This window comes from Thalassophryne amazonica, chromosome 5, assembly GCF_902500255.1.
Source record: "Thalassophryne amazonica chromosome 5, fThaAma1.1, whole genome shotgun sequence".
Classification (NCBI taxonomy): Eukaryota; Metazoa; Chordata; class Actinopteri; order Batrachoidiformes; family Batrachoididae; genus Thalassophryne; species Thalassophryne amazonica.
The window spans coordinates 120,707,678-120,720,468 of record NC_047107.1 but is presented as its reverse complement, the minus strand read 5'-3'; the positions used below and the strand labels follow the sequence as shown (position 1 = coordinate 120,720,468).

General features: G+C 38.9%; 1 protein-coding gene across 1 annotated transcript in view; it reads left to right on the top strand.

Moving 5' to 3' along the window:
* The first annotated feature begins 9,293 nt into the window (after positions 1-9,293).
* Positions 9,294-12,791, top strand: part of fras1 (Fraser extracellular matrix complex subunit 1) — a 786,018-nt gene continuing 782,520 nt past the window's right edge. The window contains exon 1 of the mRNA XM_034171199.1: positions 9,294-9,798. Coding sequence (XP_034027090.1) covers positions 9,729-9,798 — 70 coding nt within the window. The 5' untranslated portion in view covers positions 9,294-9,728. The remainder of the gene's footprint in view (positions 9,799-12,791) is intronic.

Below are 12,791 nucleotides of genomic sequence, written 5' to 3'. Positions count from 1 at the left end.
TCTTTGTAACAGCTCTCAGACATGAGAATGACACAATAAGTCGTATATTTAGAAACAGTATCATTATCAGCTCAAGAATGGGCAATAATCGTAGATTTGTTATTCACAAGTATAAAATATCTCATTGGGATGTTAGAAGAAATACTTGAGGCAATTTATTGTCAGTTTTTAATAGATACAATTCCTCAGTAGTGAGGAAGATGTGCAAGTCTGTGGTCAAATTGTAGAACTTGTTGAGATGAAAGATAATCTTTTAAATGATGGATTTTTTAACAAACAAGAATTGCAATGGATTATTAATGATCTATCTTGCTCTTGAGAGGATATTTATTTATTTATTTATTCATTATATTTTTATCTATTTCAATTTCAATTCATTTTCATGTATATAGCGCCAAATCACACCAGAGTTGCCTCAAGGCGCTTCACACAAGTAAGGTTTAACCTTATCAACCCCCAGAGCAACAGTGGTAAGGAAAAACTCCCTCTGAGGAAGAAACCTCAAACAGACCAGACTCAAAGGGGTGACCCTCTGCTTGGGCCATGATACAGACACAAATTACAGAACAGTTCACAGAAATATTTCACAAAACGAATATACAGGAAATGCTGTTGGTGCACAGGACAGGAGGGTCTCCAACACAAATACAACTCCCATTTCTGGATGGAGCTGCACCTTAAACAGAGAAAAAAACAGAATCAGGCATCAGAAAGATGAGAAATACAGTATAATTTGTCGGCATTAAACATCAAGAAAAACAGGAAATACTAAGGTGATCACCGGCCACTAGCCCTAAGCTTCACTAAAAGACCCAGAATTTAGGTAAAGTTGAGGCCGCGGCCCCGCGACCCTTAATTGGACTAAGCGGTAGAAGATGAATGAATGGGGCTGCGGCACACTCCGTTTACTAATAATATTAATTTAAAAGGGTTGAAAGCACAGTACCATACTATGCCAGTATGCTAGCCATATGAAAGGGAAAATAAGTGCGTCTGAAGTCTGGACTTGAAAGTCTTTAATAAAATGAATTAAAAGAGTAAAAAGCATAAAACAAAACTATCTATTATCTATTTGTTTTTATTGTTTTTCTGCTTTATTTTTAAGCTGTATTTGTGTGAAATATTTCAAGAATAAAGCGGTGATTCTTTAACTACGGGCACTATTGGCCTTGTAAATGTAATTTCCACCACACCATTGCCTTACAATATAAAGCGCCTTGGGGCAACTGTTTGTTGTGATTTGGCGCTATATACATGTGCTCTGATGTCACTGTTTATCTACATAGAAACTACCCAAACAATCTTACATACAAACTGTTTAAAGGGACATGATAGTGTTGTGGTGGAAATTACAGCAATAGTGTGGGACAACTAAATTTTGTTTACAAAAATCACAACAGTTGTATGACATTGAATACCCCAATTATGTTTTGATTATTTTACTGATATTTTATTCAGAGATATTTTAAAACATTAGAAAAAATGTTTCTTTACCATTCATTTTTATCATTGAAGATCAAAAGTCTGGATGTGGGACAAGCACAAAACAGCAATATTTGCATATAAAGATGCTGAAAAAAGGTGAAAAAGTCATCATAGACTACTAGAACAAATTTCTTAACACTTTCATTGTAAAGATAACTATAAAAGTGTGAAATTTCCCCTTTTTTCTGTTTTTCATAAAATATGATCAAAGGACATAATAAGTGCCGTAGTCTAAGAATCACCCAAAGATGTTAATATATTGTACGTGAGGTAACTTGTCATGATGAAAGACGTATAAATATATTGAGTTTAATATATACTGTATTGTACTCAAAATCAGACATTGTACATATTATTTACACACGGAATTTAAATGAATTGCGCTGAATGTCTGTCTCCCAAGAAAACTACCCTCTGGTTTTACAAGCGCATCATGATGGCCAGTTTATTATTTATTGATTATTATCTTGTTTGTCATATTTGTGAAGACATACATGGGATTGTTAATGTCAAAATAATCAGATGTTTACGCATACAAAAATGTCGGTTACTTTGAAAACGAATGCACTTTCATAAATGACACAAACCCTTTGCTAATATTTGATTAAAAAATGTATATTTGTAAAGGAGATTGTGACCACCAGGCTTTACAAATTAATGAACATGACAACAAGCATCTTTTAAGATGCATATAATTTCAATCACACCTGCTCCTAATTTTCATCATCCATCCAGCAGGTGGTAGACAGGTGTGTGGGATGTTACAGAAGCTAAACAAGGTTAATTTTTGTTTTGATTTGGTGCATTAAAGTTAGTCAAACTTGAATCAGTTTAAACTCATTGTACACTAATTTACTGAAAAACTCCTTTGTCCCTCAGGCCATCGGACTGTGCAGCTCCTCACACGGGGGGAGGAGGAGTAACAGGAAGACAGAGGATGGGAAGGAGAGGAACAGTAGTAGCCAGTAAACTAGTAATGAGCAGTATTTCTGGTATTTATATTTGTGTATTTATATTTAGATTTGCAATTTGCTTTTTACTTTCATTTTTGATGCTCTGTGTGCTTCTTACCCTGTGTGATACTATACAATGCTGCTGGAACCTCAATTTCCCTGAGGGAGTCTTCACAAGGGATCAATAAAGTTCGGTCTAATCTAATCTTCAATTTTGAGATGTACAAAACTGAAGTGTTGACTGGTGGTGTTGTTTTAACGAGCTGGAGGGTGTAAACACATTCATTTATCTGTCTGTCTGTCTGTCTGTTTAGCTGCATGTCTCAGCTTTTCCACAGTTGAGTATTTTGCTGACATAATGAAGAATAAACATCAAAAACCACATTTACACAGAAACATGAGGGTGCTTAAGACTTTTGCACAGCACCTTACAAGTTCTATTAAAAATACTTTCATTAATTTTGTTATTTTTGTTCATTTTTCTGCATAAAGAACTTTAATATTGATATGTGAGAAATGCTCTATCATTAATTTTATTGTTATTCTCACAGGCAAAACAAGTATAAAATAATATTCGCAGAGGTTAATTAGGGCTTTGGAGGACCAGTGTAGTGCAGCTGACATTCTTGACCTCTGACCTTCCCTTCTAACTTGAATATAATGTGTGATAATTGTGCTTTTTTGTGGGGCTTGTTCTATAAGCGGTTTGGGAACGGCTTCATGAGATGAATTACAGTTTGTCCTGATGATTAAATCTGACCTCAGAGTGAAAGCAAATCTTATTACGATCAAACTCCACATGAGTGCAGCTTAAAGTGTTTCTACTGCAGAAATAATAATGATAATATTAATTCTGACTGATTATTGTTGCTTTCTAACCTGGAAGGTTGACAAATCAGAGGTCACAGCTTTTTGCAGGAAACAGCAGCATTAAAGAAAAAAGTTTTTGTTTTTTTTTCTGTTCATTTTTGAAGGCAAAAAGTGTTTCTGATCCTTGTTTTTGGCAGAGGACAAAAAGGCTGAGTGGAGATCAGGTTGCAGCCACGTGACACAGAGGAATCTCTGCTGTGCTCACTTTCATTAAACTTTTCACTCAGAGAGAGAAAGGAGGGCAGACCTCACATTCTACAAAAAATACCCCAGAGAGACAACCGTGCATAAAAAGAAAAGAAAAGAAAAAAAACCCTAAATTTAATTAGACAGAAATAGTATTATTATACACTATGGTCACTGTGTAAATCTTTGCTCTCTGTAGGGTTCTTAAAGTGATGTTACAGGAAATAAAAATTAAATATGTTGGGATAACGTCACTAAAACTTACTGGGATGACTTCAGTATTGTTTTTCATATGTTGGGTTATTAATATTGTATATAAAAAGACACCAGCCCCATCATAGTGACTTAAATAGGTCGTAAAATGACCATGGAGTGGATTAATGTCCCATAAAGTCAACATTAAAGTAGTGGGAATTATTGAATTAACACAGAATAAAACATATGTCAACAAATCTGCTTTTTTTCTTTGTAAAATAAATAAGTAAAAAAAACCCTCTGAAATCAGCTGTAAGTATGACGAGTGACTGAGGACGTCCCATAAAAAAATAATTCTATTTCTGCAGATCATGTTACACACAAAGTGATTAATAATGACAGACTGCTGGTCTGCAGGGCTTCTAGTGACTAACGTGACTAAACAGGATGATGATCATGATGATTATTGTTGTTATGGTATACATACATAGATCAGATTTATGTATACTATGGTATACATAAAAATGCTGGTTTGTGCTAATTTGATTAACTAGTTAGTAGTATCCATGTGCATGAAGTTGTAGGGTAATTGCAACATCAATTTTGGTTTGAGCTCCCCCCCCGAACGACTTTAGTCTGTTTGCTCTTTTTCTTTGTGTTGCTTATGTCTGCCTGCATCCCAAGTTACCATTCAGTCTGTCACCTCATCTGCACTTTTTTTTTTTTTTTGTTCCTGGTCTGATTCCTGTTTGGGAAAAAATAAAGAACTTTGAACTTAATCAACTGGTTTGTTCTCTGCACTGGGGTCACACCTTTGAACTCACATTACAATTCCCACATAAACAGCACAATTCATCAATCAGTGGAAATCTGACCTTCCACCCCAATTACCTTAGTCTTCACCAAAATTACCTAAGTACAGTTACAAGATTTGACCTTAATCTGCATATCCTGTCTTATTTAGGACCAAAGTGTTCAATTAACATGTGACATTAAGACCCCTAGTGGTCTTGAGGTGTTACTGTGTCTATATTATGTCAGCACAGCGCTGGGTTTGCTCCCTTCAGGCCTTGAGGAGTTGTTTTGTGACGTCAAAATAAAAAACAAAAACAGGCTTCCTTATTAAAACAAGGTATCTAATCTTAAATCAAAGACAAATCTGTGCAAGATTATCTTAAATTATACAAAAATATTAATTTCTTTTGGTTTCTTGTACTTGCTCAGGGTCACCACAGCAGATTTGGGGTGGGTCCACGTGTTACACCGGATGCCTCTTTCTGTCACAAGTCCTGGTGAACAAGGAGAATTGAGCGACAAAGGAAAGATCAGTTCAAAAGGAGAAGTGCACTTTTTTTGGACAGATTGTAAATTAATCACAAGATCAATAAACAGACAACAGGGCAGAAACAGACTGTCTCACATCTGATGTACTGCTAGTTGTCTTAAGTCTGGTCATGGGCTGACTACAACCTTTCCACTTGTTCACTTTAGTCGATCATGTAGAAAGAGTGCAGCATTGTACAATAAATCTGTCTAGATCATCAAAAATAAATAAATAAGTGAGGGAAGCCATCAAGATGTACAGTATAATGACAATGCTGTAAGAGTTTCAAGCTTCAGTGGCTGTGACTGGAGAATGTTTGTCACTTCACCAGTCACATCTTAGAGCAGAACACAAGAAGACTTTAAAATCTGAGGAGAGTTGGTGGACCTTCAACCAGCTGCGTGTAATCACTCATGGGTTTTAGGTCACTGGAAAAAAAACATACACAAGGGCCACTTGACTATTAACTGAAGGGTGAGTGGTTTGAGTCCTGTTTGGCTGGCCACATACCCTTGAACAAGACAAAGAAGGAGAAGGAGTCTAATGAAGTGAGTTCACAGGTGGATATGAGCAAGAATACTGATAAGATGCAAGAATACTGTCAAAAAGGTTCTTTTATTTAGTCTGGTACAATACTGAGTGAGTAACCATTACTGACAAAAAACAAGAGCGAACATTCAGTTTATTCAGAGTTTCTGTGTCGGGAAAAGTTCTTTCATAAATGCAGCTTCAAACAACAATGACCGTCCTTAACCAGTGGTGGCTCCAGAGATTTTTTTTCTTCTTCTAGCTGACAACAGACGACACAGTCAGGACGCTGGCCTCCTTTTAACCCATCTTGACTCATGTGGCACACCAAAACAAAATAACGACAAAGATAAATAGAGTTTGTGTTGTGTGAGTGATGTGAATTTGTCGGGTAATCTCAGTGCACTGTGTAAAGAACAAACACTGAACAAAAATATAAATGCAACACTTTTGTTTTGTTCCCATTTTTCATGAGCTGAACTCAAAGATCTAAAACATTTTCTTCATACACAAAAGACCTATTTCTCTTAAATACTGTTCACAAATCTGTCTAAATCTAAACCTGTGTTAGTGAGCACTTCTCCTTTGCCGAGATATTCCATCCCACCTCACAGCTGTGGCACATCAAGATGCTGATTAGACAGCATGATTACTGCACAGGTGTGCCTTAGGCTGGCCACAATAAAAGGCCACTGTAGAGTGTTCAGTTTTATCACGCAGCACAATGGCACAGATGTCACAAGTTTTGAAGGAGTGTGTACTTAGCATGCTGACTGCAGGAATGTCCACCAGAGCTGTTGCTCGTGTATTGAATGTTCATTTCCCTGCCATAAGCTGTCTCCCAAGGCGTTTCAGAGATTTTGACAGTACATCCAACCAGCCTCACAACCGCAGACCACGTGTAACCACACCAGCCCAGGACCTCCACATCCAGCATGTTCACCTCCAAGATCATCTGAGACCAGCCACCTGGACAACTGCTGGAACAGTCAGTTTACAGAATCAAAGAATTTCTGCATAAATTGCCAGAAACTGTCTCAGGAAAGCTCATCTGCTCATCTGTCGTCCTCATCGAGGTCTCAACCTGACTGCAGTTCATCGCTGTAACCGATTTGAGTGGGCAAATGCTCATATTAAATGGCGTCTGAATGTTAATCAACTTTATGTGAAGGAGAAAAAAAGCTGGGACAGCCGCCTGAGGGTTCGAAGGTCACGGGCATTCAATGTTGGTTTTCGGCTTTGCCGCTTACGTGTAGAAAGTTCTCCAGATTCTCTGAATTTTCTGATTATATTATGGACTGTAGATGATGGAATCCCTAAATTCCTTGCAATTGAACATTGAGAAACATTGTTCTTAAACTGTTGGCCTATTTTTTCATGCAGTTGTTCACAAAGTGGTGATCCTCACCCCATCTTTGCTTATGAACGGCTGAGACTATTGGGGATACTCCTTTTATACCAAATCATGAGTGTCCCCAGTTCCCAAATGCTTATTGAGTGTTGTTAGAAGGAAAGGTGATGTAACACAGTGGTAAACATACCACTGTCCCAGCTTTTTTGAAACGTGTTGCAGGCATCCATTTCAAAATGAGCAAATATTTGCACAAAAAAATAAAGTTTATCAGTTTGAACATTAAATATCTTGTCTTTGTGGTGTATTCAATTGAATATAAGTTGAAGAGGATTTGGAAATCATTGTATTCTGTTTTTAATTTACATTTTACACAACATCCCAACTTCATTGGAACTGGGGTTGTAGATCTTTGAGTTCAGCTCATGAACAATGGGAGCAAAAACAAAAGTTTATATGTTTGTTATATAAACTCAACAAAAATATAAACGCAACACTTTCGGTTTTGCTCCCATCTTGTATGAGATGAACTCAAAGATATAAAACTTTTTCCACATACACAATATCACAATATAAATATTGTTCACAAACCAGTCTAAATCTGTGATAGTGAGCACTTCTCCTTTGCTGAGATAAAACATCCCACCTCACAGGTGTGCCATATCAAGATGCTGATTAGACACCATGATTAGTGCACAGGTGTGCCTTAGACTGCCCACAATAAAAGGCCACTCTGAAAGGTGCAGTTTTGTTTTATTGGGGGGGGATACCAGTCAGTATCTGGTGTGACCACCATTTGCCTCATGCAGTGCAACACATCTCCTTCGCATAGAGTTGATCAGGTTGTCAATTGTGGCCTGTGGAATGTTGGTCCACTCCTCTTCAATGGCTGTGCAAAGTTGCTGGATATTGGCAGGAACTGGTACACGCTGTCGTATACGCCGGTCCAGAGCATCCCAAACATGCTCAATGGGTGACATATCCGGTGAGTATGCCGGCCATGCAAGAACTGGGACATTTTCAGCTTCCAAGAATTGTGTACAGATCCTTGCAACATGGGGCCGTGCATTATCCTGCTGCAACATGAGTTGATGTTCTTGGATGTATGGCACAACAATGGGCCTCAGGATCTCGTCACAGTATCTCTGTGCATTCAAAATGCCATCAATAAAATGCACCTGTGTTCTTCGTCCATAACAGACGCCTGCCCATACCATAACCCCACCACCACCATGGGCCACTCGATCCACAACATTGACATCAGAAAACCGCTCACCCACAAGACGCCACACACGCTGTCTGCCATCTGCCCTGAACAGTGTGAACCGGGATTCATCCTTGAAGAGAACACCTCTCCAACATGCCAAACGCCAGCGAATATGAGCATTTGCCCACTCAAGTCGGTTACGACGACGAACTGGAGTCAGGTCGAGACCCCGATGAGGACGATGAGCATGAAGATGAGCTTCCCTGAGACGGTTGACATTCCTGCTGTCAGCATGCCAATTGCGCGCTCCTTCAAATCTTGCGACATCTGTGGCATTGTGCTGTGTGATAAAACTGCACCTTTCAGAGTGGCCTTTTATTGTGGGCAGTCTAAGGCACACCTGTGCACTAATCATGGTGTCTAATCAGCATCTTGATATGGCACACCTGTGAGGTGGGATGGATTATCTCAGCAAAGGAGAAGTGCTCACTATCACAGATTTAGACTGGTTTGTGAACAATATTTGAGGGAAATGGTGATATTGTGTATGTAGAAAAAGTTTTAGATCTTTGAGTTCATCTCATACAAAATGGGAGCAAAACCAAAAGTGTTGCGTTTGAGTGTGTGTGTATATATATATATATATATATATATATATATAGTGTGTATGTGTGTGTGTATATAAAACTATATATGGAAAATGGGGGTGTTACCGAATCAGATCAGTCAGAGAATCAGAAAGCCATATGCAGAGCAGTAAATGTTATTTTCCTGTTGGGGTGATGGGATTACAGCCCGTCCAATCTCTGAGAGCCGCCCCTGGTGGGGGTGGGGTTGGAGGGGTGGGGCTCTGGCTCATTTTTTTTTTTGCCATGGGGACATTCATGTGTTCATCTGACCATGCACAAAACACACATTATATATTCTATTAAATCACATTTCAAGGATGACGGATATAATATCAGTCACGTCAGACATTCAATGTCAGACTGATAATGACAACATGAAATGAAATCCTTGACGTTACAAAACCAGGAACTCAAATTAGGACTATTTTCATGACAGGGTTAATATAAAAAATATCTGTTCTCACATTGTACACTAAAACGAGAGAGGAAAACTGATTCAGAATGTCCATCATGTCAGATTAGCTTTGAGGAGGGAGAGGGGCAGAGGGGAGGTGGGACGTCCTCCTGGAGAGAGGAGGGGAGGACGAACAAGGAAAAAGCAGGAGAAAGGGGTGTGAGGGGAGGACAAGAAGCGGAGTGAGTCCAAACGCAGCGCAGCGTCCTGCGCGTAAAGTCCGCTTCTCCGTCAGGATCCGCGCCCTTTAGAACCTGCTGCTGCTGCTGCAGCACAAAAGTCACAGACAAGAGTAGAACCAGGAGATTTCCACCTTGTTTTATTTGCTGTTTTCTGCAGTTTCTTGGAGACCCGGAGGAGGGGGAGGTGCTGCGCCGCATTCCAGCGCGGAGCGCAGCGCGTCGGAGCCGGTGCGCTACTCTGCTCGATCCGCGCTTCTTGGATTTGGAGCTTCATCATGCACAAGTGCTGGAGCCGGTGTTAGAGTGGGACGCACACGCACGGACTGCTCGCGCTCTGCACGGGTTCGGATCCCACGCCCCCCTGATGATGGCTGCGTGGCGGCTGGTGCTCGGCGCTCTGGTCGCGGTCCTCGCGGCGCCCCGTAGGACACATGGTTGGTATTTTTGTCCGCTGTCGCATCATCACCGGGTGCTCGGACTGCAATGTGGGTCAGATCAGGGAGCAGCGTGCACATGTTTGTGTTGCTGCTGAAGCTTTAGGAGGGACAAAGTTGTGCGCGCACCAACTGTCGGGTCCAACTGGTCTGAGGACCCTCCAGGGGTCACGACCTCCCACCAACAAGAACCAGAGCTTTGACACACAAAACCTCATCACATACTCATGTGATTTTTTTTTTTTTTTTTTTTTACAAACTGGTTAGATTTTACCTTAGAGTTTTCAACTCTCTGACCGCACAAACGTTTAATCAACTTTCAGCAGTGTGCAGCTCCAAGTGCTTTAAATCAGTATAAACTACAGTAGAAATAGAAATGCAATACTCAAAGAAAGATGAAAGTTAAAACATTCACTAAAATAAAGCAAGAAATGGCAAAAATGGGCTAAACATCGGAAATCAAATTTTGCGATTACTGACAAAAATGAGAGAATTAGGTTTGGACTGAGAGGAAGATGGTTAGAGCACCTGCTTCCAGAACAGAAGGTTCCTCATTTCAGGGGCGGCTGTAGCTTCAAGTGAAGTGTGTGTGTGGGGGGGGGGGGGGGGGGGGGGGGGGGGGTGCTACTTGGTTAAGTGTGCCAAAGGCACTCCGTCACTTGGACATGCCTCTTGGAAAATTAAGAAAATTTATAGCCTTTTTCCCTGCATTTGAAGCCAAACTGGGGAGCTCTGTTTTTTAATATGCATTTTTTTTAAAATTTGAGGACAGTGACTTCAGTGACATGAACTGAGCTGTGCACTGCAGTAGTTAACTGTGCATGTGCCAGCATTAAGCAATCAACCTTTGTTTATGCAAATCCTTTCCCATATTTTATGACATCTTTGATTAGTGGATGAAAGTGTGTGTGTGTGTGTGGGGCGGGGCTCAGCTCCCCTCTAAATCTGTCACTGGTTTCAAGACCACCTGCGCCCATTCTCCATGTAATGTGGAGTTGCGTCAGGAAGGGCATCCAGTGGAAATCTTGTGCCAAAACAACATGCAGATCTATCTCAGGTGTGCTGTAGCAACCCTGAGCGTAAAAAGCACAAAAAGATATTGATTAATTAATTTTAATTTAATTTTTATAGTTGAATATGCAGTAGTTGTAAAACCTACTTTGCTCTCCGTCCCAAACTGTCCCCACCCAAATAATTTCATTGTTAAGTTATCGTTAACATACAAACCCATCCTTGCATTATGCACTCAAATTAATTAAATAACTTCAGTACTGTAAATTTAATACAAAAATAATTCTACGAACATTTTCTTCCTTTTAGAGTTGATGAAATTGATAATTTTGAAGTATCTGGAGCCATATTGTGGATTAAGTGGGGCTACTTTGTAACACAACATAGCTGTGTTGAAATGCAGCATTTCAGGGTCAAAGGTCAAATCAGAGGTTTCCAGTCAGTTTAACAAAAGTGTTAATTTGGGTCAAATATAATAAAAGAGGATCGTGACTGAAGGTCAGAGTGATCAGCTCTGCAGCCTCAGTGGTTACTGTCGTCTTCAGCTTCATTTGCATTTGCTTCATTAAGCGTTTCCATGGAAATGCAAGCATTTGCTTTTTTCAGGTCATTTAAAACTATCATATAATATGTAATGATTTAAAGGCTGAAATATATTTTCATTGTAATGAATAATTTTAAACTCAGATGTGATGATTAATCATCTCTGACTGATGTACTGTTCATCACTTCTTTTCTGTTTTTGCAGTAAAATTATCTGTGCAGTCATTGCTTTAATAAAGTTATTCAGTGACTTTTAATTCTTAACAGCAAAAATTAAGACAGAACTCTTTAAAATATCCTAAAATAATAACAAATGCAAAATAATTGCATTCACTCAGTTTAGGTTGTAGTTTTTGTGACTTTGGCAGCACATCCAGGCTGCAGTCTGTCTAGATAAATGATCTGCAACACATTTTGTAGTTTTCCTATAGCTCTGGCAAAACCCAAAAATGGTAAATGCTATTATCTTTTACATTTCCAAATTACAAGTGCACATCATTAGGATGACGTGCTTAAAATGTGGTTAATATTGATGCACCACATCAGTTTATAAAAGATAGCTGACATTTTTCAAGGGTGGCGATACATTTTGCAAATTCTTCTCAATTCTTTCTTCTCTACAAGAGTCAAGACAGAAGTCAGACCACCAGAGCAAGAATTTTAGCTGAGGAAGCTTCTGCGTTTTGAAGCAAAACGTCCTCGCGTCAAGCAACCCAGTCCAGTCGAAGATTCAAGCGTCTCTACTACATTTTGCAAAGTTTCTATAATGATTTTAACTGAAAGTGCAGAAAATTAAATGAGCAAGTTTTTTGAATAATTGGATTTGTTATTTGGCACATTTAGTTGATGTCATGCTTTACAACTGGTAAGGTTGAGATATTTCCTTTGATCAGAGCTTGTCTGGTGACCAGGGACTGATTAATGGTGATATCAACGTTCACTTGTTTTTAACCTAATACGCCTAATTTCTCCAAAAATATTAATCCTATCGGTGTTCATCCTTGACCTTATATATATATATATATATATATATATATATATATATATATATATATATATATATATAATATATATATATATATAAAGTTGGGTAGGATTACTTTGAAAGAATACATGTGGATTACATGTATGTATGTACATACATTTGGATTACTTGTAATCTTATTACTTTTGGATTACATTTCAAAGTAATCCTACCCAACCTTGTATATATATATGTATATATATATATATATATATATGTATGTATGTATGTATGTCTGCCACCTGCTGGACATGTCTGGGATTGTTGTAGGAGATAATCATATCACGTGCATTATGGACATTAAGATGCGATGTGACTGAAGTTGCATGTAGCTTGAATTGAGCTTATTTGTCGGTTTCGTTTGCTGCTTGTATATAAATCAACATTTCCTTTCCTGCGCTTTTTATGACTGTAC